The following is a 26,196-nucleotide window of genomic DNA, read 5'->3' on the forward strand; positions in this document are numbered from 1 at the left end:
AGTATAACTATGTGAGTTGACAACAAAAACGAAGAGCGTTAATGAAGTACTATATACAATCACTTTTAACGCACAAAGATTTTTGTGAATATAATTATATACAATTGTAATAGAACGCTTGACTTAAGCTTGAAATCCACGGAAAGTATATTATATTGCAGTTACTATTAAGGATCTGTGCTCCGATATAGAAAAAAATAATAATTAAAGGGAATATTCCGACATTTGCAAACACCAAAAAACAAAATCAAAATTATTATGAAATACCTTACTTGACTGTAAGTGAATAATAGTCTCAAGCATCCTGTAAATTTCATGGCACATGGTGTGCTGTCATTTTCGAGAAAAGTGGTATTTTTGTATCAATTTCCAACGCTGGTCGGCTGACCAGAGTTGGAAAAAAAACTGGTGTTTTTTTTCTTCAAATAGTGTCTTCAATTTACAATATTTAGTTATAGACCACATTTTGTTTACAATCGATTACACACCTACGAACGGGTACAAGCCAGCTAGACTGGTTCCCTGACCTTACAATTCCAGGGAACCAGACTACATGAACATGATTGGTTTTCCTTAGTTTTTCCAGCGTCTACGAACACAGACCTTCAAACAAGTCAGAGTAACAATATTTGCTATAAAATACTAGGCCTAACACCCAGATCCTTCAATTTCTGAAAATTACAGCAAAAGCAAATGTTGTATATTCCCTTTAAAAAAATCTCCGTCTTTCAAATTAAAAAAAAATGAAGGGAAAAACCTTCAAAAGAGGGTCGTTTAAAAGAAAAGAAAATCGTTCATCGAAAATGAGAGGAATTAAACATCACAATCTGACATTTCTGAAAATAGGGTCCTATATAGGAATTGAAAGTGTCTTAGAACGTTCAAGTTACATCCCCGTGACTCAACTGAACGTTTAATAAAAGTTAACGAAATATTATCTTACAAAGAACCACCAGTTCAGAGAAATAAGTTTTACCATTATCAGCGAATAAAATATTATACCACTGTCCTTTGTTTTACCAACTTCCGTCATAAACTTTATCAGAGAATTAAAAGTCTAGTTGACTGGAATGCAGAAATATAACCCAACAGAGAATAAACAGTTTAATCACGGGAACAGAAATCACCACCTGTTCATGTTCAATTGTTATTTTTAGGGGATTCTCGGGAACCAAAACTCTAAAATTACTGAATACATTCGTTATTATGCACATAATTATGTCGGCCTGTATACATAATACATGTACATAATACGCACACAAAATAGAATTTAATACGAGTGTCTTACATCAATGTGATTTATGTCCACTTTTCTCACACAAGATCCGGGATTTAAATAAACGCTTTGTCGATCACCCAGACTGGGGGGGGGGATCCTTTTTCACCCCCTCAAATTTAAGTAAGAATATGTGCTTATTACCACGGAGGAAGGAGAGTGCACAAATTTCTAGAGCAAAAAAATCGACCCTTCATTCACTCTAAAAACAACTGTCAGAATATTGACTGGTTTTCCTAGTTATTGAAAATTGACTAGCTAGAATTTAGTTAAACATGCAAACGTTCATACTATGACTAGAAAAAGTAGTTGTATTTGACTCCAATTTTAGTTATTTGCAAAATTATTTTTCACTTCTGACTTGAAAGATCTAGTCAGATTGACTGATTTTCAGTTGCACCCAGCTGACCCTGAATGGCTAGTCAAATTTAACTGGTTTCTAGTCAAATCTGACTAATGTGTTTTTAGAGTGTTCGGTATAAGCATGGCAGTCAGATCAAGTAGCTTAAAAACTGGGGGGATAACTAAGATGGAAAGCTAGTGTGTTGAAAATAAGGATGAGCAAATATTTGAGGCATCTTTACAAAGACACGATTTAATGAGATCTCATTTCATCCCCTCAGTCTTATTGTTACTCCTCATCTAGACTTACAAACTGTCCTATCTCCGCAACATTTCCGACCCTAAGACGACAGTCAGAAGGATGGAAGCGCCCACAAACATGAAGAGGAAGATGCGATCCACGGCCTTGGCCAGCAGCTTCCACTCGTCCACTATCGCCTCTTCTTCTTTCTCCTCCTCCTTGTGCTCCACTAACTTCTTCAAGTCCCCGGAGATGTTGGTCAGCAGGCGCTCTAAGGCCGGCGAGGCCCCATGGGCGGCGCCATCTTGCCGGGGCGCCCCAAGCGGCGAGACAATGTCCAGCGTCGTCTGCAACCCTGTTTCGCCCGCCTCTCCGACTTGCTCCTTGGAGCGATCGCGGCTCACCGGCCGGCCGAGCTTCGGGCTGGACGGGTACCGTACCATCCCCGGCGTGCCCGCCTCCGGGGCGGGGTCGTCGCCGCCCGCGGAGTAATCTTCAGAGATGCAACTGGACTTGGTCGTCTTGGCGGAGGGAGACAGCGTGTAGGTCACTACCCCGGTTGGCTGCTCAGTGTCGTTGGTCGCTCGCATAACATCTTGGATATTGGATCAAAATGTGAAATGAATTGTTTTCGCTCTTCTTATGCCACCCAAATGTGTCGAAATACAACATAGCAAAATGCAATCTATAGTTTTTCAGCGCTATCGAATTGACCCTTATATAACACTATAACATCCATACGAAAAGAGCAAAGTGAAAAAGATCATGTAGTACGGCAGATGTGCCTTTGATAATACAAGCATGGCACTTGGCACACAGAGTACGTCGCGAGAAAGATATTTGGCTATAGGGCCACTGCAGACTTGTCCTTTGAAAAAAAAATAGGTAGAATAGGCCAAAAAAAAAAAGTCTCCGGTTTCTGGTATGCGCGCGCGTCGCCGTAGCCATGCGCGTCGGCAAAATGAAAACGGTTTTTTTTCAATACAAGATGATGTTTCAAAACCGCCAAACTCACTGGTTTGACTGGAATTCTGCTGCTGCACAATTCTAACGTGTTTTTAGAAGGGGTTATGATTGAGAATAAGATTTATGTGGCCTCTCTGGAGTCCCATATATTTGCACTAAGTTTAGTCGGGCACCATTTGCAGTCATCAGCCGACATTTGAAGCCAAAAAAAAATAAAAAACAGGTAAAAAAAAAAAAAAAGCCGCGTCGCCGCACCACTTTTGGGGCAAGCTCCATACCAGAAACCGGAGACTTTTTTTTTTGGCCATAACAAGTAATGGCAGCCTTTTTGAAAATTTTCAAAATTGCTTGTTATTCTACCTGGGCAAATCTGCGATGACCCTATAAAACCAAACATCTTTCTCATGTCATACTCTGACTGTGTGCCAAATGCCATGCTTGTATCATCAAAGGCACAATGCCCCTAAATGTTTCCCCTATCTGCCCCACTAATGCACCAGCTGCGGACAACAAATTTAAATTACGCTTCCTTTCGCAAATAGTTGGACAAACCTATAGTACAGAAACTTTTGAGTCGAGATGTTAATTCTTGCAATCAGAGAACGAAACTGACGTAAAGAAAAATCGAAGTCGAAATAAGACGAATACATTAAGTCAATTTCAATCGAAATGTATACCAAGCAAATAATGTTTACGCTCGATCCGAAACATTTTGTAACCAAATCGAATCAAAGATGAATAAAGGAGATACAGGGGGAAAAATAATCAAATGTGAGCGTCAATTCAACCAGTCAAAAACAGTTCTTCAAAACAAGTTCGGAAAACGTCGCGAAACTTGTTGCAAGATTACTTTATCAGCACCCCCCCCCCCAGATTTCCCTAAGCGGATACCGCAAAGCACGAAACAGGTGTAAGGACAACTTTTATCTTAGCAGGACCTTAATTGATCTGGAGAGGCGATCCAACGAGACAGTTTAATATGTTTGTTTGACCTATTACTCAGTATTGAAATTTGCAGAATCATGACCACTGCGATACACACATTGTAGATTTAAGCCTGTGATGTTATATAAAGCTCCGTCGACTTAAGATTCATTTCCGTGAGATTGAGACGCGGACAGTGCTCGATTTTAAATTTTAAAGCAGTTATGAAGAAACTTTCAAGCCGTCGACCACCTGAGTATTATAGATTTTCTCTGGGTTTTTTTTCGGTTTTTTTTCTGGCCCCTATCTACAGTGCCAGTGATTTGTTGTGAGAAGAAAAATCGTTTCATTTTACCAGAAATATATCAAGATCAGTCTGTATGCGACAGACATCGACTTCAGTATTTCACCGAAATGCCTCAAAACTTTGCCTGAAATATCATTTTATGGGCGGCAACTGTGATTTCACCTTTTTAAAGAAGTAGCTAATGCACGGAATATTCCATCCCTCGAACCAATCATTGAATCCAAGTATTTGAATCCAATTTGAATTTATATAAAGATCCTAATACAGTGACGGAAATATTCAGGTAAAATCAGCACTATTTTTTACTTAACATGCAAGTAAACTGTTTGCGGCTGAGTATTTATCATCATGACGGGGTTAATATTACCACAAACGACACAGTAATCCTTATCATCGTTATTTCCATCTTTATAAATCGTCATCATAGTTTTTGACAATCATCCTTTGCATACTTTTCCGAGGTCGAACTATACTTGGCTACGCTTGCTTGCAGTGACTCACGCGTCGATGGGAAGTGAAGTCCGGCATACTCTATTCCCAAGTTTTGTCTATTTTATTAAGATCACAAAATCCAGCTGTCCCCATGCACCGTTCTGCGAACTGATGAATATTCATTAAATACAAGAAACATAAACGTTTCCCCACCTGCACGAATGAACGAGAACTTGCAAAGGAAAACAGACAGCTATTTCCATAAATAGCATGAAAAAAAAAATGAAAACTGGTACCCGTCTACCACCCCCCCCCCCCCCCCCCCCTTTGGATACTCCACTGAATCTACGACGATTTCGTCTTCATTCGAAGGCCATTGATAACTTAATTTAGGAACTTTAACATTCTATTGATTATTTTGGCGAAATTTACATCTTTCACAACATTAGTCAACAATTTTCATCTGTTCACAACATTAGTCAGTGGGGTGTGTGGGGGGGGGGGGGGGTGCATCCCCGCTACTGATATAGCCGACATTGCAGATCTTCAAGTGGAGACGTTAGGCTGGATAAGAAAATCGTGGGCTTTTTCAGTTTCACGAAGTAGGGTAAAATGCAAAGAATCGTATTCCCAATTGCTCAGCTAGTATCGAAATCTAAAAATTCAAATAATGTCCTCTGTATCGGTGTGATGACACGTATTTTACCCACACGCCGTAAAGTTTTGTCAACTATATTTTTTAGAAAGCCAATTTCTTCTAACCGAATTCATTTTAGTAATATCCGAGGATATTTTCTTCGGTTCTTTTTTTAATTTTCAGTAATTCATTTATTAATACATTTAGTTGTACATCCTCCAGAAAATTAATCTAACGGGATGCGGACAGCAATTCAAACTCCGTTCCCTCCCCCTTCTGCCCCCTCCCGTTTGATTTGACGGAGACCAAGCGTCCGGAGAAAAAAACACCTGTCAACATTTCGGCACGGATATGCAACTGCTGTTGTTCCCCCTCCCCCCGCGACATCAAAAGCTGGATACTCCACTGTCGCCACCAAAACTGTAAACGCCCATTCTCGTCATCATCACCATTGCCACCGTCCGTGCTCCAGTCATCGCCACAAACACGGACCAAGCAATCATCAAAATATTCCCTCCCAAAACCACCACCATCTAATACTTCAATATATCCTCATACGAGATAAAAAATGTTTTAGGAGCTGAAGGCAAAAAAATAAGTGAAAATGGACTTCAGTCCTTGTTTTTGCCTTTACCGACGTGGCAGGGAGTAGTTGGTTCGAGTCCCACCCAAGTAAGTTGTTGTGGTTTGTTTTTAATTCGCAAGTCCTTGGAAAGCACCGAGTATTCACTGCTTATGAAATTGCGTAAGTGAAGGGCAAAACACAATTTTAAATTGACCAGTTCCCGACTTACAAAACAAAACAAAAAAATTATCATTAAAAAAAGTAAGAGTAGACATTGGTCTACTCCAAAAGAAACTGATGCCTTTTAAAACCGACATGTCTGCAATTCTAATTTTGATCCATCCCTGCCTGAATTTTGAATGCTACGTAATGGTGACGTACAGTGACGTCACATAAATTACTTACTGAATGATTGCATGCCGCGGAGGGAGACGCACTTTGAACACCGAGACTGGAGGAGCAGGCGGCGCATCCACTCCGGCGCCCGGCGAGCGCCCGGAGGCCGGTGGTTGAAGTTGAGCACCATGACCGACATGCCCACGGACGCGGCCACTAAGACCATGGTAGCTGTGTAGAACTGGCCTGAAAATAAAAACAAGAACATTTAGAGAAAAAAAATAAAGAGATTCTTATTTTTTGCCCCATTTCATTTCAGCCGATTTAGAGCATAGCAGCTGTGTAGAATTGGCCTAAGAGCAGAAAAGTACAAAATTGGAGGAAACGAAAAACATTTTTTTTATCCATTTTTATTTCAAAAAAAAAATGCTCGGGATCCTGTCACATTGTTTTGTTCCTGTTCATTAAACAAAAAGACCAAATTCATATTATATGCATAAGGCCAATTCGCAGCCATGGGCGTCGCGAGGGGAGGGGGGCAAGGGGGAAAACGAAAAAAAAAGGGGGGAAAAAGGAAAAAGAGGTGCGAAGCCATATTGCTGTTAATTTGATGGGGGGTGGGGGTAGGGCAAATGCTCTGCTGCTCACGCTCGGAAAAATGATAAATTCTGAATATAATGAACAAGTTAAGGAATTTTGGGGGAAAATTTGCTTCCCCCCCCCCCGAAAAAATCCTGGCGACGTCCATGTTCGCAGCTGAAAGCTGAATTGCATGGTTATTACATGAACTTCAATAGAAAATTAAACACAAGTAATAATTGAAATTAAAAAGAAATAAGAACTTTCAAATCCAGCTGCTGGCCATACGTTGTGTCCTTGGGCAAGGCACTTTATCCCCACTTGCCTCTCTCCACCCAGGAGTATAAATGGGTACTGGCATTAAGCTGGGGAGTAACCTGCGATGGACTGGCATCCTGTCCAGGGGGAATAGAACTATTTTCAGTCGTTTCATGCCACTGAAACCGGAGATAAACGCCAGCCTGATGGGCCATATAGGCTCGGGACAGACTTTACTTACTTTACAATTGTAGTTCCTCATACGATATTATTTGTTGGACTATTGCCCCAACTAGAAAAAAAAAGTTCTTCTAAATCTACTTCCAACATGGTGATTCGCTTGGTAATTATTGTTTCTAAAAACACAGATTAAGTTAAGAAGATGACAAAACATTTTAAGTACACTTGCGTGGTATACATACATGTACGTGAAAACATCCATCTGTGTTTTGTACATTATTCCAAGATGGCGTCCGCTCATAGACATACACACATAAATCCTACTTCCTCCTATAGGCCTATAGTGTATTCCACATGTGCTCTTGCAAATTTGTGCTCATCCTGAACATCTCCGCTTGAAATAAAAGCTAAAGTTGAACCACAAACTGCAACTCTGAACTAAATTTCGGATTCTGGGTCTTATATACTCGACAGTAAACTCTCACATCTTACATCGTGGTCAAATTATAGGTATAGTGATGTTTGTTCATCATTACAATGCCCGAAACAGTTCAACAAATAGTTGCAAAACAAGAATATACTTACAAGTTTTGTTTTCGGTGTTTTTCAGCACCGTTATGTCATGTTCTTGAAACCCGAAAGACTTGGGTGGATTTTGTTTTTACCTGGTTTCTGTTGGTTATCGTTGTTTTGTTTGTTAGTTCCCTTCGGAAAGAGAAGTTTAGACATGTGGGTTTTTGTTTTCAAACTGGACCATCACAAATCATGGGGGAACTGCATCACATTAAGCAAACTTAATAGCGTCTGAAAATGAAATTTCGTGACTGGTTTGCTGAGTTATATGCTTTTCGATATAATAAAAAAGATTCGTGGTTTTTTTTCAATGCTGTTTTACTGTGTAAAAAAACAAGTATCGATATTATAATTGTTTGAGCTTCAAGTTCCAGTTTCAGGCCGAGTGTCGGAAATACAAAGCGAGTAGAGTGAAGATGAACTCCGTTGCCTTTAAAATCAGCAGAAATCGCTTTGAAAATCATAAGAAAACGCCTCTGTATATGTGATACTGTGGCTCACCTCTTGACATGACGATGTTATGAAAAACCGAAGTTTACGTCTTAGTAAATAATTATTGCATTACTTTCTCGTTGCTGAAATGCATTATCAGTTCATCATTTTAGACGAAAATTCATCTATACCATTAAAGGGAATGTACAACATTGGCTTTTGCTGCAATTTTCAGAAATAAGTGCATTTGGAGGATTTATATGTTTTAGCAAATATTGTTAAATTGACTTGTTTCACGTTTTTGGCTTGTAGATACTGGAAAAACCAAGAAACCAATTATATTCTTGTAGTCTGGTTCCCTGACCCCACTTAAGATGAAATGGAGCAATTTATAGACTTTGGGGAATCGTGCGGTCAGAGTATCAATTTAGCTGGCTTGTACCCATTCACAGGTGAGTAATCAATTGCAAAGAAGATGTGGAATAACTAAATATAAGAAATATGGAGTAGTTTTTGAAAATAGCCAGTTTTCTCCAGCGCTGGTCGGCCGACCAGCGTTGGAAAAATACAATCTTTCTTGAAAATATCAACACACCAGGAGCCACAATTTTACAGGATGCTTTAGACTGTCATTCCCTAACAATCCAGTAAGGTATTTCGTGATAAGTGGATCATTTCGTTTTTTGATGTTTGCAAATGTTGTATTTTTCCTTTAATGTAGACTCATGTGTCAACCATGCATGGTATTTGTGATATAGTGTCAAAACAGTTTTATATCGTACCGGCAACCAATTTTTCGATTGTGATGATCTTGACACTCTTGGTCGACTGCTCAGGTCGTTTTGACTATCTTTTCTGTTCTTTTAACATGTATTTAGCTGTATTTTGATTCAGTTTTTTTACATACGTATATAGGCCTATGTCGTATTTTGTCCTCTCCTTTTATGGAGGTCTGGTTGGAAAATAAATAAATAAATAAATAACTAAACAAAATAAACATTAGGCCACGCACGATTGGTAAGAGCGACACGTCTTTATTCAATGGGGCCCATGATTTGGTCCGGCCCTCCCAGCCCAAAAGAGGGCGTGCTATTGGCACTCTGAAATTTTTATATAATTTTCGACGAGATCAGAGATCTATTCTTCAACTCCAAAATAAAAAATTGCAATAGCAAAATGATATTGAGTCATTTTCTGAAGCTTTTACAATTTTTCCGACCTTGGAATTTGTAAGTAATCAAAGCTTTTTCCGTGTACGTGACATGCATCGTCATGGTGGCAGGCCGAAAATCGCCGGTCCTCGCCACAACGGAAAGCACCCGATGAAACCGAAGCTACTTCATTCCAAGGAAGTTGAGGATTTGCGCATGCATGCTTCCATGGTTGGAAAAAAATCCCCAAAGATCGTTATCCATGAAGGTAATTATAATACATTAATTCGATAGTTCCTGAATATTTTTATCATTGAAGGTTTTTTTTTAAATAAACTTTAATGAAAGTTATATTCTTTTTCTTGTGATTTTATAAATTTACTGAAAACCTGTGTTGCGTACTTTTCCCAACGAGCTTGTTAATTATATTTATCAAAGCCTATGCAATTCATTTGTTATTTAGCAGGTTGTAAAAATTGTAAATAAATAATAAAATAGGATAAGATATTTTAGTAATAAGATAAGATGAAATAAAATAAAAAAATTAGATGAGATAATTCAATCGAATATTTTCGAGTGTCTCAAAATATAGCTATAACACATCCATATCTCCAACCGCAGCCCGACCAATTTAGGTGTCAAGACCGAAAAAGCTAAATTTCAACAAAGCGTCGGCCTACTTAGAAATGGAGAGTTTTGGATTTGATTTTTAGCTAATATTCAGGTTAAGTTTATGAAAAGAAATTTTTGGGGGAAAAAAGAGACCCATATGAATGACCCCAAGCAATATCCAAGTACAACGCATGTCGGCAAATCTAACTTGCCAAAGTTACTTTCCAGGAACCTACTTATTATTTTAGATTTTGGGAACCTTTCTTTTGAGTGACGCAGTCACAATTATTCGAGTGAAGAGATACTTTAATCCGGCGACCACGATTTGAAGACGTTAATGAGGTCCTACCTCGCTAATGCGCATGTCAAACGCGTTCTTAAATTTGAGGCGCGCGCGCTGTTTGGCAACGCTATTGGTCGACGGAGCAATTGCGCGTTCGCGTGCAACCTGCGCCCGAGCGTTGTGTACCACTACTTTTGGTCTCCGGATTTGTGTGTAGATTTCTATCTTACCAATCAGTGGGAAGTTGTCAGATGTTGGCGGCATCATGTCGGCTGAGATGAGCATGAAGACAGTCAGGGACAGCAGGATAGTGATGCCCAGACCGATCTGTAGACATACGGAGAGGAAACACAAGAATCTCTGAGAGGTATAGAGACAATATTTGTCACCTTTGACATGTGGTTCGGCAAGAAAGACGAGGATGGCAATTGTGATAAACCAGCTCCAACCCAAGCAATCCTCGTTCCCTAAATTTCTTTGTCCTCTTTGAAAAATTCCCCGCTCGCAAAAACCTTTGAGATGTGTTTGTATAATTGGTGACACAAGTGACCATTCAACGATAAACTCGACACAAGAATCAACTTGACAAGTTTCTGTCTTGGAAAAAAAGTTGCATTTATCCCCAATTTTGAGTTTAGGATTGTCATCAATACAAGGAGACCTTGGTAGCAAAGTATAAGCTAACACCGAAACTGCAGTTTCTTCTCAAAACCTTTTAAAGGAGATGTATTTGAATTGCATTTTTCCACGAATCGTCGTAGTGATGTTCCCCTAACACTGCCCTCTGTACGAGCACTTGAAACAGTGCATATTTGAACATGAAACAAGCAGGAGTCGAGCATCGCCTGAAGACGACCGGAGCATAAATCGAAATGTCGAGCCCTTACTAGTTGGATTTCTATTATTTTCACCACTCAAAGGCGACATCTTTCCACCATGTTTCTACCAAACCTTCTCACCATCTTTTTACCGTTAGCGAATTATGCACGTGGGCCTGAAATTACAACACACCCTTTAGTGTTGATATCAAAGTTATGTCCGTTGTTTGTCAATTTTTAATTCCATTCCGATCAAACATTCAGTAGTCGCGCTGTAACCTGTTCTACACGTCGGTTTATTCTTGCGATCAATCTTCGTAGTAGGGTGTTGGAATAATCCAATCTTAGGATGAGACTTCGCGTCGGGGAGATTTAAATTTTAATATTTAGGCCTTTTTAAAGATTTAAAATCTGCCTCTACCTGATGCAGTATTAGCCTATATAAAGGCAAATCTCTATATAACAAAATAGCTGATATCTTCAAAAAAGGTGCCCCACTTTCTAAATTGTGTATTTCAAAATATGTCTGAAATACAACTTTTTGACATCCTCGATTTTTCAATATCGTTATTCATTTAGTTTACGGGTAATATGATTCTAAATATTTATACGATATTCATCACAGCCGCACCTTGTTTTTTTTTAGTTTCCTTTCACCATCATCAGAAAAATCGCGGATTCTTTGTTTGACAGTTCATTATTTTCTTTGACAATGATATGGAAATGATTATGGGATGTCATTCCAGGGATTAGTGTTTATTCGCATGCTACCAGGCCCCTCGGAGTGCCAGGCCGGCCCTCGGAGTTTTGCCATATACGGGCATGCTTATACACGGCGCCCCACCTTCTGAAACTAAATATTTATTGTCGCATTTCTGTTATCTCGCGCCCAGTTCTGCCTCTGCCAGTTTCGTATTTATTCATTCTCTTCAGCGCCTGTCCTTACAGAAACAAAAAGAAGATGGTTCCTCTTTCATCCATCCAGGAAATACATCTTGTTATTTATACCTGTCGAAACTAAAAATTGCAAATTTCTGTTCTTTTTTGTCTTCCCGTTAAGTTTGATTAAGCCGTAGTGTGTAAGTGGAAAACCACCGGATGACAGCAATGGAGTGGTGCGCGGGCTGCGTTTTCATTGGTCAAAACACTCGCGCATTGCCGAATAGTTTCGAAACGGCTCTGCTAACACTACAGGATTGTCCTTTACTGACTTAGGTAGATAAACGTTGTTGACCTTTGTTATAATATTTGTTGATCTGAATTACCACTGGATAAATAAACACATGAATAAAAGTCAAAAAGCTTGTATCAATATCATGGAATATTAAGTTGATGCTCTTCTTAGAACAAAAGCGTTGACCTTTGTACTGTTTTCTGTATCAACTTTTTTACTACAGTTGTTTTAGCTGTATCATTTGCCCAATTATGGCAGTGCGTCTCGAACTGTAATACTGTTTAGATTAGGAAATATAAATTATATTAATAATTAAATATTATAAATTAGGAAATATCTCAAGAAAGACCAGTCCCTTAAATCCAGAATATTTTGTGGCGTTTTATCTAAACGACAGCGAAAGACTTGAACATTTAGAAATATTTTTTTTTTTTTAGAAATTGATCTCATATTTTTATGGAGATAGATAATTGACCGCTCGGCGATAGTCCGAAGTTTCGTTAGCCCGAAGTTTCGATAGCCCGAGGTTCGATAGTCCGAAGGTTCGATAGTCCGAAGGTTCGATAGTCCGAAGGTTCGTTAGTCCGAAGGTTCGATAGTCCGAATAGACGATGAAGTTCGATAGTCCGAATCGACAATAAGGTTCAACTGTCCGAATTGACAGCACTGAACATTATTGTCAATTCGGACTACTGAACCTATATGCTTTCGGATTAATGAACCTTTGGACTATTGAACTTTGTTTTCGTTGCGGACTATAATTGAACCTTCGGGCTAATTAACCTTATTCTAAATTCGGACTAACGAACCTTCGGACTAACGAACCTTCGGACTATCGCATCAAATACTCGGATTAACGAACCTTATTCTATTTTCGGACTATAATGAACCCCAGTTGTGGGAAATTTGTGTGTTCGGATTATCGAACCTTCGGATAGACTTGGGATAGACTCGACTATACAACACTGCCCAGGTGAGGCATTTTTTTCGCTCCGTTTCTTTCTCACCTTTTCGCCCGAGTCACAGGGGAGGCAGAAGCTGAACAGCGTCAGGCAGTAGATGATGAGACACGGCACGATGATGTTCATGACGTAGAACTGCGGCCGTCGGATCAGCGCGATGCTCACGACGAAGTCGCTGAAGCTGCCGTGGTCCTCGTCGTACTCTTCCACCTTGCCTTTCATCTCGGAGATCATCCACTCGCCATGTTCCTCCGTGTCGTTGGCCTGGGATCGGGGTGGGGGGGGGGGGTGCGGGGGAGGTACAGGGATACCAAGGGGATGTAGTAAGCAGGGGGAGGTCAAATGATCAATAAGAATTTGGACCAAGACCAGTTGAAAAAAGGAATCCTGTCCAAATTTTTTTAATAACTTCTTGTATCGAAATTTTAGGTAACTTAATCCACAGTTATATGAAAGACCTTCAATATTATTTACCGGTACTCTTCCCAAACATTCAACAATTATGTTTAAAGAATATGGAACAAAATCAGTTTAAAAAACCGAATCTTATCAAAAGAATTAAAAGAATCTTCGTGTACCGAAATGTTAGTACATTGTACCTTAATCCACATTTAAGACCTTTAACCATTTTCGGCACAATTCCCGTAAATTCAAGAAGCTACGTCTTGTATTGTTGGCGCGTCATCTGTAATACGTGAGCTAAGTTTACTGTGATTTTTCCTGTGACATTTTCAGTGAAGGGAGAAATAACGATTTTTATAACACTTTTGCAAATGTCACTTGTGCAAACGGCAACTCGCACTGTCAAATGAAGTGGAAATTTCACCAAAAACATGAGAAAGCTAGCAGATGTACTTAAAGTTCCCTTGTACTAAAGGCTGCAATTCTTTTCATTCAAATATCATGTTGCCAAAGAAACAATGCTGACATTTTTAGGAACGCTTTTCGGTAGTGCGATGGGAAGATGTTTTGGAGCGGCGCGCGCTGCAAAAGGTTAACCGTCGATCGCCCTGGACGCACGGCGCAACTCATGCCCTCGCTCCGGTAAACTCTACACCAACCCATTGTTCTAAAATCCATTGCAGACGTCAATCAACCATCGACTTAAAGTAGACCTTTTAACTACAAAAGGGTACTATCAATGCCGCAACTGCTGGACATTTAAATGTGCGTACAACCTTAAAGTGGGCCATGCCGAATTAGGGGTGGGTCTTTTTTTAAACCCCCACTAAATACGGGCTTTATGGTATTGAATTGGTCTGATATAAAACGAAAATACACAGGGTTTGTTTGTATTCATATTCGTTCGATTTACATTGAATTCGTCACCGGGGATGAAGATCACTTGTTCCCGCGGGTAGGTCCAGGCGCGAAACTTGAGCTGACAGCTCTGCTCATCGTACGGGAAGAAGGCGAAGTTGATCTTACAGAAGCTCGTAATGACGATGAAGGCACGAAACTCGATCTCACCGCTGGGCTTGACACGGACCTGACGGTCTTCCAACATGAAGTTGACGCTGTCGGCACTGGGTGGAGTGGGTGGCGGGGGGGGGGGGGTGGCAGGGGGAGAGGGTAAGAGGTGTTTGATGGAAGAGTTGTGCAGGTTGAAATTGGTCAAGATTGACTTGATGAAATGGAACTTTATTCCAAAATCGGCATCAGCATCGTCAACATTGTAAGCGAAATCGCCTTCATCAATGCAGTAATCACCTCCGTAATCGCAAAATCACCATCACTATTATTACCACCACCATCACCACCACGATAACCTCAATCATTATCAGAAGATCACCATCATCATCACAACCACTATACATGTATCACCAACATCACCATCATAATCACCTTTATTATCACCATCATCATGACAATCACCGCCACAGTTCTCAGCATCACCACCATAATCGTCACCATTATTACCATCACCACCACTACTATCACCGAAATCACCATAATCATCACCATTATTTTCGACAGCATTACCATCATATTCACCACTATTATCACCAGAATCACCAACATCGCCATAACCATCATCTTCACCAGCATTACCATACATAAAAATTATGAGCACCTTTTACTATAATGACCTGAACCGTCATCTACACCTTGACTACCGTTCTCAACACCACCAATATCACCATCTCCTCCACCAACCTCACCACGGCGACCTTTCATCGCCACGCTCCTCACCTGTTACGCAGCGTGACGTCAGGCAACCACAACTTCGAAGATGGTATTCTCATCTCAGGTACTGCAAAATCGTGTGTATCCCAGCTCAGATACTCATCAATCCAATTCTGAAATTAAAAAAAAACCAAAGGTTTGCCCTGCCCTTGAAGAATAAATTAATTATGCACAGAAATTTAAAAAAAAATATCGAAAGTGTGAAATGCGCTTTCCAACTTGGAACTTAGGCGAGCCATCAGATAACAGACCGTTCGGGTACCGGGTCCGGTATGCTAATTTCTTTCACCCCAATCGGTATGAAGCCAGAAGCCACCCGGTCACTGAAGCGTGACGCCCCAATCGGTCCAAACTGGTGATTCAGGGTTTCACAATAGGCAACATAAATTGAAGTCTAGCCATTGTTGGAGGATTATTTGGCCAGCTGGGATTACCAGCGGCAACTTCTTTGAAGCTCATCACAGTCATTGTTGCCTACTGGAGGATTAGCGCGTCACAAATTGGTTCCTTTGTGATGAGCCAGAGCCATGGTGCAGAAACCTGGTGGAGTTAATCCAGGCCGATCGGTTCCATGCAAGGTCCCAATCCCTTCAACATACTGGGCGGGCTCAACCCCGAACGGTCCGGGAGGGATTCTAATTTGAGGGCTCGCCTTACATGTAACACTAAAACTGGAAGTGCGTTAACATTTGCCACAGGCGCGGATCCAGACGGGGGCACACCCGGCCCGTGCCCCCCCTTTTCGCAACTGGTTTTTTTTTTTTTTTACGAGTCGTCTTAGGGCTGGCGGGCATTAAATACATTCCTTTGAGAACATGGCTGTCTTTTTTGTTTTTGAGGAGTCATTATGGCGGGCGGACGGGCGGTCATCAAATCAATCGCTTTGAACATAACTATCATACATAATTATAAACAAAAATATACAATGTATAAGTTTTGAAGGTAGCCTGTCAATCATTGTCTCAAAATTTATTTCAAAGCAAGAATATATTTTTATAAGACACTTTTGTTTCCCGGCTGGAATTGGGGGCACATTTAATACAGCACTTGCATTTAATGCTTCATGTCAAAATATATTCCAAAATATATTCTAGAGTAGAACATGTACCGGTACACGAAATAATGTAGGCCATGTGGTTTTTTTTAATAAATGAAGAATAAAATCGTCATCCCCTTTTTTATTTTCCCGACCTCAGAGAGAGATTTACGTCTGGTTCTCTAAATATTTTTTTAAAAGCAAAATGATTAAAAAAACCTAGCCCGTTAAAATTTGCACTCTAAGTTAATTCTTTGGTAGATTCCAGGGGAAATTTAATACGAATTATGCTCGGTTTTTCTTATTTTTAAATGAATATATCAGGATTAACAACATCCCTCAAATAATAGCGTCAAAATATATTCCAAAATATATTCTAGAGTAAAACATTTTCACAAAATAATGTAGGCCATGCGTTTAATTTTTTAAATACACGAAGAATTAATCGTCATCCCTTTTATATTGTCCCGGCCTCAGATAGAGAGAGACATCAAATAAATAGGGGTTATTTTAATACGATTTAGTATGTCTTGTTCTCTCGATTTATTTTTAAAGTAAAACGATTTCAAACACCCTAGCCCATTAAGTTCTGAACTCTCAGTTAATTCTTTTGTAGATTCCAGGGGAAATTTTAATACGAATTATGCTTAGTTTTTCCTAATTTTAAAAGGAATACGAATAAGATCATCAACAGCCCTTTGACTTCAAACTTAATTTCAAAATGTATTCCGAAATAATTATATTCTAGAGTAACATTTACAAGAATAATGTAGGCCATGCAGTTTTATTTTTGAAATAAGCGAAGAATAAAATCGTACTACGAAAAAAAGACATCGGGAGCCCTACATTTAATGAATTATTTGGACTTGGAATATCATCCCCCAATCGTTTATCTATGTGCATGTACACAACACGGAGGTGAAATTTCACGTTCAATTCAGTTTCCCACATTTTTCGCATAAAGTTTTTCCCTGTCTCTGAGAAAAAAATGCCCAAATAAAATGTCAGCTCCGAAAAGTCTTTCCAGAGAATGATTGATAGCCGCATTGTTCAAATTGATACAATGCCACTCTTGTTCGTTACAAAGCATATACATTTGGGCTCAGCTGTAGGCCACCGAACTTTAAGGCCTTTGAGAACTTGCCGTCAGTAATTGGAAGATTCTTAGATGATAAACAGTGATGATAGTATCTCAGCCAATGAAATGAGCCGGTTCCCGGCAAATAAATATGCCATTGGTTGCTTTCATCACGAACCGTCTGCTTTCATGAATATGACTTCCTTCCACGCGCAACTGGAGCGATTAGCTATCTGAGCCACAGGTGCATGGCTGCATGCCCGTCACATTCCAACCTGGTTGCTTGGAAATACTGTTGCTAGGAGGCTCCCCTGTGATGCCTGGGACTGCCGGTTGTGTAGCCAGAAATCTTTTATGTGACTATTTTGAAACCTTGTATGTGAAAGCGGCAGCTCAGGAATGCTGCCGCTTTCGGGAAATTTGTGCTGGCAAAGTTTTTTATATTTTGGAAATTGGAATTTGGATGCAGTTTGCATTTCCGTTAAATCATAGCTGTTTTTTGGTTTTCTTTTTTTAAGAAAATCGGAGCCCCTCCCAAAAAAATACAAATAAACGATTTTCCTCAGGCCTTGACATTTCTTGAAGTGATTCGACAACACTTGCAGAATGCAGACGATTCATTTCGTCTTAAATTATTTAGCCTGCAGACTTCAAAAGAACATGGAAAAAATGGTGGTTAAAGTGTATGCAAGTGTATATACAAATTAAGTATATATGACCGCAGTTACCACACATTATACTGGGACTCAAAAGTGAAGCCAATCACATCCGCGCGAACTCGATTTACACCATAAACAACCCCCCCCCCCCCCCACACACACACACACACACACAAACGGGATGATAATGGAGAAAATACGAATTGAACTAAAATCACCAATTACATTACATGGTAAAAGAAAGAAAATACCAGGAGAGGGGCAAAACGAAAAGGATATTATTAATGATGATGGAAGCAAAAAAAAAAAAAAAAAAAAAATGAAACGACAATAACATCAACCAAAATGGGGTGGTGTGGGGGTAGGGGCTGCTTGGGGCCAAGGGCGGATCCAGGGGGGGGGGGCCAAAGGGGGCCATGCCCCCCCCCCCCAAACGAAAGCATTTTTTTTTTTTTTATATATATGACATCGCAAAAAAGGCAGGCAATGAGTACACCACCATCTTTTCCTCAAAAAAACATTGGTTAAAGTGGTAAGAAACTGCCTCAGATCGCACCACAGAGCACCTAGAATCCAAAAAATTTTCGGGGCCCTTAAGCGGGCCCCGAACCCCACGCCGTAATTTTTTTGACCCACTTTTTTGGAGGACCAAATTTGTTTTTGGCCCCCCCCCCCAAAAAATTGTGTTCTGGATCCGCCCTTGCTTGGGGCAGGCTGTCCCCTAATGAAATTCAATTTATTTTATTTTCTTTGTTTGCAAGGCAAATTTCTGGGTAGAAATGTATGTTTTAATAGTAAACATGACTTTTTTTTTGGCTCGCTCGCTCCGCTCGCTCGCAAAATAACACATTTCATTTTTTTTTCACCCGGGGGCTGTCATCAGCACCTTCTAATTTTGGGGTTCATTTTCAACTAACATCAACAGTGACTTTATATTCTATATTTGATAGGAAAAAAAAAGTATTATCAAAATTAAAAAATAAACATTGTGAATTTTGCTCTTAATGGCTTAAAATACTCATGATGTAGGAGAGAACATCTAAAATCGTAGAGCTTCCAGTGCCCTCAACCCCGCCCGCAAGGGATTTCGCGCTTCAGTCTCGTTATGTGTGCAACGCGCACAAAGTTTTTGTGCCCCCCCTTTTTGAAAATCCTGGATCCGCCCCTGATTTGCCACACTATTTATATATTAACTAACTATTCATTATGTATTTAGTGGGGAAGTCTTGATTTGTGACATTAATTTGTCGCTCTTCTGGGATATTTAAATTAGGTTTTGAAGAATTGTAATACCCTTTCTTCTTGACACCTTTCTTGTTTTACACAAAATTTAATGCCTGGAAATGCTAAATTTACCGTGCAAACCAGTCGGTTAGATAACTAAATGGAATGTACAACAATCGTCTTTCATTTCACAGATGCAAAATTCTGGTGTTTAGGCTATAACAAACGTGCCTATATGAATCTATTAGTGAATTCAATTTGTATTTCTTTTTAACCTATTTTGATGATTTTTTCCTTACTCCAGATGAGGCAATTTCATGCTAGTTTACCCCCTCATAATCCTTGAATAAACATAAGGTATATATATAAATATCAGGTTAGGGAAAATAAGGTTTTTGCGCTTTGTACATAACATTTCTGCTAAATTAATGGCTAGGCCTGCTGTGTAAAAAAAAAGATATTGTTATTATATTGTTAAAGGGAAGATACAACATTTGCAAACATCAAAAACCGAAATAATCAAATTATCATGAAATACCTTACTGGATTGTTAGGGAATGACAGTCTAAAGCATCCTGTAAAATCGTGGCTCCTGGTGTACTGACATTTTCAAGAAAAAATGTATTTTTCCAACGCTGGTCGGCCGACCAGCATTGGAGAAAACTTTTTTTTCTCTCTCAAAAACTGCTCCTAATTGACATATTTAGTTATTCCGCATTTTCTTTGCAATTGATTACACACCTGTGAAGGGGTACAAGCCTGCTAGACTGATTCTCTGACTTTATAATTTCCCCAAAGTCTATAAATTGCTCCGTTTCATCTTAAGTGGGGTCAGGGAACTAGACTACAAGAACATGATTGGTTTTCTTGGTTTTTCCAGCGTCTACAAACCCAAAAAGTGAAACAAGTCAGTTTAACAATATTTGCTATAGTTACTAATCCTCAAAATCCATTTATTTCTGAAAAATGCAGCAAAAGCAAATGTTGTACATTCCCTTTAAACTATTCACGAAAAAGCAAATATTATTTATTTCCAAGCTCAATGACAAAATTAAAAATACGAAAAAAATCTGAATAATTTTTTAAACAATAACTGACACACAAACAAAAAATCCCCACAAAAACTCCAATCATAAATGTTTCTTTTGTTATCTGTCAATCATTCATTACATTTTGTTTTGATCAGGAAGTGTGTTCAATAAAAATATGAATCCTATACACACTTCCGAAAGTGAAGGTATAATTTTAGACAGCTTTGTTGATTCAAACAATTCCTTTATCCGAGGTTACGATACCGCAGTCACGGGACAGAGAGTATTGTTATACATAAATAAAGATCTTCCCCGAAGGAGGCAATCATAGTCACAGAGTTCATTATAAAATTCGCGTTCAGATTCTGTAATAATGTTGGAAGGATTTTTAAATGCACTTGAAACGCACTGAGATTACAACAAACTACTTAAAAATTGTTTGTTTTATCTTAGTACGTTTCAAATTCATCCGAATTTACTGCGCCATCATTTTTTCCTTCATTACAATATTGGATGTCGGTATAAAAAAAAACACGAAACCCAAATGTCGGGAGTCGGGACTATTGTTTTAGTGAAGTTCTGCATGTAGCATGTAAAATCTAGGATATGAAAGCCCAATTCATAAGCTTTCTTTTAGTACAAGAATCATTCAAATGACTCATGTACTTTTCAAGTTACGGAATTTTAAACATGGCCACCGTTTAAAGTTCTGTCCACGGATCACACAAAAGGTGTGCTTTCTATCAGCAAAACGAAAACAATTCACATACATCCCTATGTGATTTGTTTTCGCTTTGCTGAAAGAACACCGCCTTTTTGTGATCTGTGAACAGAACTTTAAAACGATGCTTGTGTTGAAAAGTCCGTAACTTGAAAAGTACATGAGTGATTTTAATGATTCTTGTATACTAACAGAAAGCTTATGAATTGAGCTTTCATATCCGAGATTTTGAAAGTGCTACATTTAGAACTTCACTACAACAATGGTCCCGACATTTTGGGTTTCGTTTTTTTTCTCTTTTTTACTCACCCTGTATAGATGGATTGCATTTAGCAGCCATATTTGAGATGTGTTTTGTTATGTTAATTCATTAACAATGAATACACAAGAGGTCTAAGCATGCGTACCCCTGTTGAACAAAAGCACACACCTCAAACATGGCTGCAGTGCAAACGCTCTATTAATTGTGTCCAGTGTCCTTTGACCTTTTAGTGCTCTCAGGCTCTGTGGTACAGCCCAGCAGGGTGACCGTTTTAGCCGATTTTTGGCTAACTTTGACAGAATTTTTGTTAAAAAACTGAGTTTGACAGAAAATTTGACAGAATGGATGTTTTTGGGCAGATTTCTAGCAGAATTCTGCAAAAATGGTTATTTGACAGAAAAACAGCAAATTTGAACACAAAATGGTACATCTGTTTAAAAAAGCTTCAATCCTTTCAAACAAACCCTTGCATAATGGGACAGGTTGGCTGGTCTGAGGTTCACTGGGAAACGGACTTCGTCGTGGCCGGATCCGTATTTTGCCCGAAATGTTCGCGATAATTTCATAACATCTTTATGTGACTAGGCCCTATAGATTGTTTATAATGTAATTTGAACCTTAATTAAGGCAACACTTCCAATCTGCATGTGATTTTAAGTGTTAATAGTGTATTTCGAGTACTTCTGGGGAATTTGGTAGATTTTTGATAAATCTGACAGATTTTTGATGTGAATTTAGCAGAATTTGGCTCTGACCTTACGTTCACCCTGCAGCCCAGTAAATAGGCCAAAAATCCGTCCGCCGAGCTCATGAATGGCACTCACCTAAAGCCCGGACTTGGGGCTTCCACTTCTGAACATTTTGGATGCAATTGGGTCCGAACGTGGCGCTATTTAGCCATGTCGTGGAGGGATCCTTTTACAAAATGGCTTCTTTTCCAGTTTGGGTAACATTCGTTATATGGGTGGTGTTCTTTGGGTGAGAATTTCTCGAAAAGTCAATGGTCAACCCACCAAAAATTGAAAAGAAAATGAAATATGACATGTTGGTCATCAGTTTTCTGTGCAGCCCGATTACCTGTGAGAGTGGTATTTTTTTAAAAAGAATTTTGAAGTTTGGGGATCTAACCTGGTGTTTTGGGGAATTTTATTTCTTGGGTGCTGGGAGTTGGAAGAGCGGTGAAGTTGACATAGCGCCCTCTATCGTTCTGCTTTGCAGAATCAATTTGTGACAAAATTGATACACGTAGGTCTACTTACAATAGCTTGGGCTATAAAAATTTCTTTTAGCTTGTTTGTCAGTTTATTTTGATTCTAACTTCCAACCCCTTTATATCCCCAATTTATATAACAGAATGACTACGATTTTTAAATCGAAGCTGTGCCGAAAACGGGTTCAACAAAAGCAATGCGGTTAGTTGCGAGCAACAGAGGGCGATGTTTACAACTAATGGAATCAGTTTTGAGCAAAAAAAAGTCGGCTCGTTGCGGAAGAGGAAATTCGTATCATGTTGCTGCTTAGCCATCACTTTCAAGCATGATAGGCAATACATCGAAACAGAGTTTTTTAATAATATGTGCAACGATAAAAAAGAGGGCAGTGTTTACCATAAACGGAGACTGCCTCAATTAAAATGTCAACTCATTGATAAAGATGACAACTCCTTTGCTTGTCATAAACATCGAAGTGTGTACATATTACTGGTATTATAGACGATAATAATTTGAAGCAAGACTAAGTTTGAAATCATTTTACTCCGTCTAAAACAATCGAGGCCTCAGAAATCCAGTGTCCAAGAGCCTCCCTATAATGACTTTATCACTAGTTCACTGACACCTGTGTTCATTTTCACCGTCTCCTATATACCCTCCTTCGCGCTTCAATGTCATCTTAGACACGCTCCATCAATTTCAGTAGGCTGATGATGGAGGAGTCGGCGTGTACGTCTTGCCAAGACACAGAACGCGGCAACTGTCACTGATGCGTTACGCATACTGATAATGATGTCATAATCATAAATAAATAAAGCCGTATAGTGCTGTGGTACCTGTAGTTTTGTGTGAGCATCAAATTATTTTGCATGAAATTTCCATCTACTATAGCAGCTGCACTTGGAATTTCAAGGACTGGCTGCAACCAATCAGATCTATTGTTAATGATTGTGACTGTACAGTAACGCTCTCTCTGATTGGACGGCGACCTGGTGATGACGCTACGCGTCATTTTCTTGTAAATAATATGGATAGATTGGTCAATTTGCATTGAATATAAAAACACTGCGCACAGTCAAAAATACTTACCAGAATTACTGTCACTTGGGTTTTCAGAAGTTGTTTGGGCTCGTCCTAAAAATGGAAGAAAATATACACAATAAAAGTAGTTTTTCATTTAAATAAGAATTTGCAATGTTTTAATGCTATAGAAAATGTACCTTTGTGTCCAATTAAACCTTCTATTTTCGTTTTGCGATTTGTGCCTTTTTTAATGTTGCACCTGTTACAACACAAAAAAGCTTCTAGAATTTAGGATATTTTGCTGTCATACATTTTCTTTTCTTAGGTGATTCGTTGATGTGTAAGACAAGTACATTGCAGTAAAGCCAATGAACAACCCTGAGTGAGTCAGTGGCCGAGTAAGTCAATTAGTCGGGGAGTCAGTCAGTCAGTCCGGTGAAAAGAGCGCCAAGAAAATCACGCTAGTTACCAGGTCGATGATGGCGTTAAGCTCCAGACCAAACTTCACCGGGGTCGGTTTGGACTGGTCTTTGGTGGGCCGTGTGTGCTCCGGGTAGACCGAGTCGTTGAGGAGTGTCTTGAGGAGCCTGACGTGGTCATCTACCCCGGAGTCTCGCGCTGAGGGGCGGTTCCTAGGGTGTGGCGAACCTACGACGGGGTGTAGAAGGAAGAAAGGGACTTCGGTTGGATAATAGTGACAAAAATATGTATTGAGAAATAAGCTTTCAGTGAAACAAAGCACATCTTAAAGCGCTAAATATTATGTAAAGATGTACTAAAAAGACAAAAAGGGTACCAAATAAAAAAAGAAGGTCTAAAAAGATGGGGTGTGAAGACAGGACATCAAAATATCAAACTGTTTTGCCTTTATAGATGTGCCAAAGATATCTGAAATGTTTGACGTTTTATATTGGGTTTTTACCTTCGTCGACGTATATATAAATAGCGTTTACTCAGTGTTTTTTTATTTTGGAATTAATTTAGGAGGGGAAAAACAGGCGATTCTCACTATCAAAAGCAAAATTATTTGTTAAGGTATAAAGAAATATAAAGAATTAGATTTATTGGTTTAGAATCCATGCCGCAATTGGAATCCATGCTAAAGCCTTTGGACGAAACGCCGAGATTGGTGTGGTTTTATTAGTTAATTAGTAATAGGCTTGTCTTTCTCAGTTGAAAATCTTTCTCAATTTCGTGTATTACTCATCGGTTTCACAGTTGAAACGCACCCACCTGATTGGAAGGATCCCAGCAGGACTAGAAGGGCGAGGCACACCGTCCAACGACGCATTTTGTCCCGTCAAACGTGGGCTTGGCCGCTCGCTGACGCAGTCCAAAAGACGGTGATTATAAACGGCGACTGTGATAAGATGCTAGCAGGCCGGTACACACAGGACCTCAAGCCTGTCTTCGTCGATGTATTAATTGTAGATAGGAGGAGCCAAAAAATCCCAAGATGGCCAGAAATCGAAAGATGAACATCGGACAACTTCAGCAGCCGACTATTCCTTAAACCAAACAAGTTCAGCCTAAAATCGCAACTGCAAATGTTTGAGTCTAAATTGCTTTCAAACGAAATGTAGTCTTCAACTACGCTCTTGCTGCAGGCTAAAGGACTGCAGAGCGTACCGCAACAGTAGCTGCACCGACTTGTTTCAATGTTTTCGAGCGTCAAATGCACGATCAGACGCACGAATAGGCTAACGAGGCTTCCACCGCCCCCGACGTCACCTGGCATCAGCGTATTTGAAAGGTTAAGGAAAGACAGTCTCCAAGATAAAGCAAGGAAGCTGTTGACGTAGATGGAGGTGAACATCCAAGGTAGTCGACGAATCGTGCCAACTGACGCGATTGGATTAGAGACCATGCGTTTCGGCCGCAATTACTTTGTTTCTGCAACCAAGTATAGGCATTGACCATAATGCGCATGCGTCAGTTGTTCACTGGATGAATTCTCGGACAGACTTGAACCCCCCCCCCCAAAAAAAAGTCCCCCAGAACCACGAATCCGAGATAAAAGAAGTAATAATTTCATTGAAATAATATTATAGGACTCGAATAATCACGATAAGCGAAAGAAAAGGTTTTTTTTAGGGGGGTGGGGTGTGGTGGAGGTCACTTGGATTTAGTGTCCAGTGTATAGTGATTTTTATTTCGACATCAAAACCGTATCTATAGAGTAATCACAAATCACGTGATAGGGCCTACATAGTTTCAATCACGTGATGTTTCACGCATGCGTGTTACGGTAAGTAACTATACTTGGTTGCAATTTGAAAATCGTAAGTGTGATTGGAAACCAGGTGCTACTGTCTTGACAACCACTTGTGCCCTCCCAATTTTTCTTCACTCGCACCAGCCGTCCCTCGACCAACCCCCCCCCCCCCTCCCCCGAGTCCATGCATCAAAGTCTTCTCCAGCCCTGTCTTCGTTTCCGACGGCCCGGTCTAGCGGAACGGAGCAGGAGCATGTGGCCGGCTTCCCCAGTCCCTTATCAATATTTCATGGGTGTTTTTCTCGGTCTCCGCGAGCTGTGAATGTCACGTCTTGGCTTAGCTGGCCGGGCCGGGAGGACACCTAACTGCTCTATACCGGGCCCTTCATCAAGTTTTTGTTTAATGATTATTTGATGACGCTCACGCAACATTAAAGGCAGGATAATATTTGTTCGGTTCCAATAATAGCACCACTCAAAATGCAAAGGAGAATGTTCAAA

At 39.7% G+C, this 26,196-nt stretch overlaps 1 protein-coding gene across 1 annotated transcript; it reads right to left on the minus strand.

Moving 5' to 3' along the window:
• Positions 1 to 357: 357 nt before the first annotated feature.
• Positions 358 to 25,342, minus strand: LOC119739505 (neuronal acetylcholine receptor subunit beta-2-like). The gene is made up of 9 exons (XM_038214478.1): positions 24,714 to 25,342; positions 23,950 to 24,128; positions 23,547 to 23,591; positions 15,242 to 15,348; positions 14,364 to 14,574; positions 13,094 to 13,312; positions 10,325 to 10,421; positions 6,096 to 6,272; positions 358 to 2,454 (listed from the first exon to the last, which is right to left on the minus strand). The coding sequence occupies exons 1-9, from the start codon at positions 24,769 to 24,771 to the stop codon at positions 1,937 to 1,939; spliced, it is 1,611 nt and encodes a 536-aa protein (XP_038070406.1). The 5' UTR covers positions 24,772 to 25,342; the 3' UTR covers positions 358 to 1,936.
• Positions 25,343 to 26,196: the final 854 nt, after the last annotated feature.

Source organism: Patiria miniata, unplaced genomic scaffold (genome assembly GCF_015706575.1).
Source record: "Patiria miniata isolate m_02_andy unplaced genomic scaffold, ASM1570657v1 HiC_scaffold_30, whole genome shotgun sequence".
NCBI lineage: Eukaryota > Metazoa > Echinodermata > Asteroidea > Valvatida > Asterinidae > Patiria > Patiria miniata.

Coding starts and splice junctions, on each gene's coding strand:
- LOC119739505 (XM_038214478.1), bottom strand. CDS start 24,771: ATGCGTCGTTGGACGGTGTGCCTCGCCCTTCTAGTCCTGCTGGGATCC. Junction 10,422..13,093: donor CCTGTGACTCGGGCGAAAAG/GTGAGAAAGAAA, acceptor GTATGTCTACAG/ATCGGTCTGGGCATCACTAT. Junction 6,273..10,324: donor TGACAACTTCCCACTGATTG/GTAAGATAGAAA, acceptor TTTTATTTTCAG/GCCAGTTCTACACAGCTACC.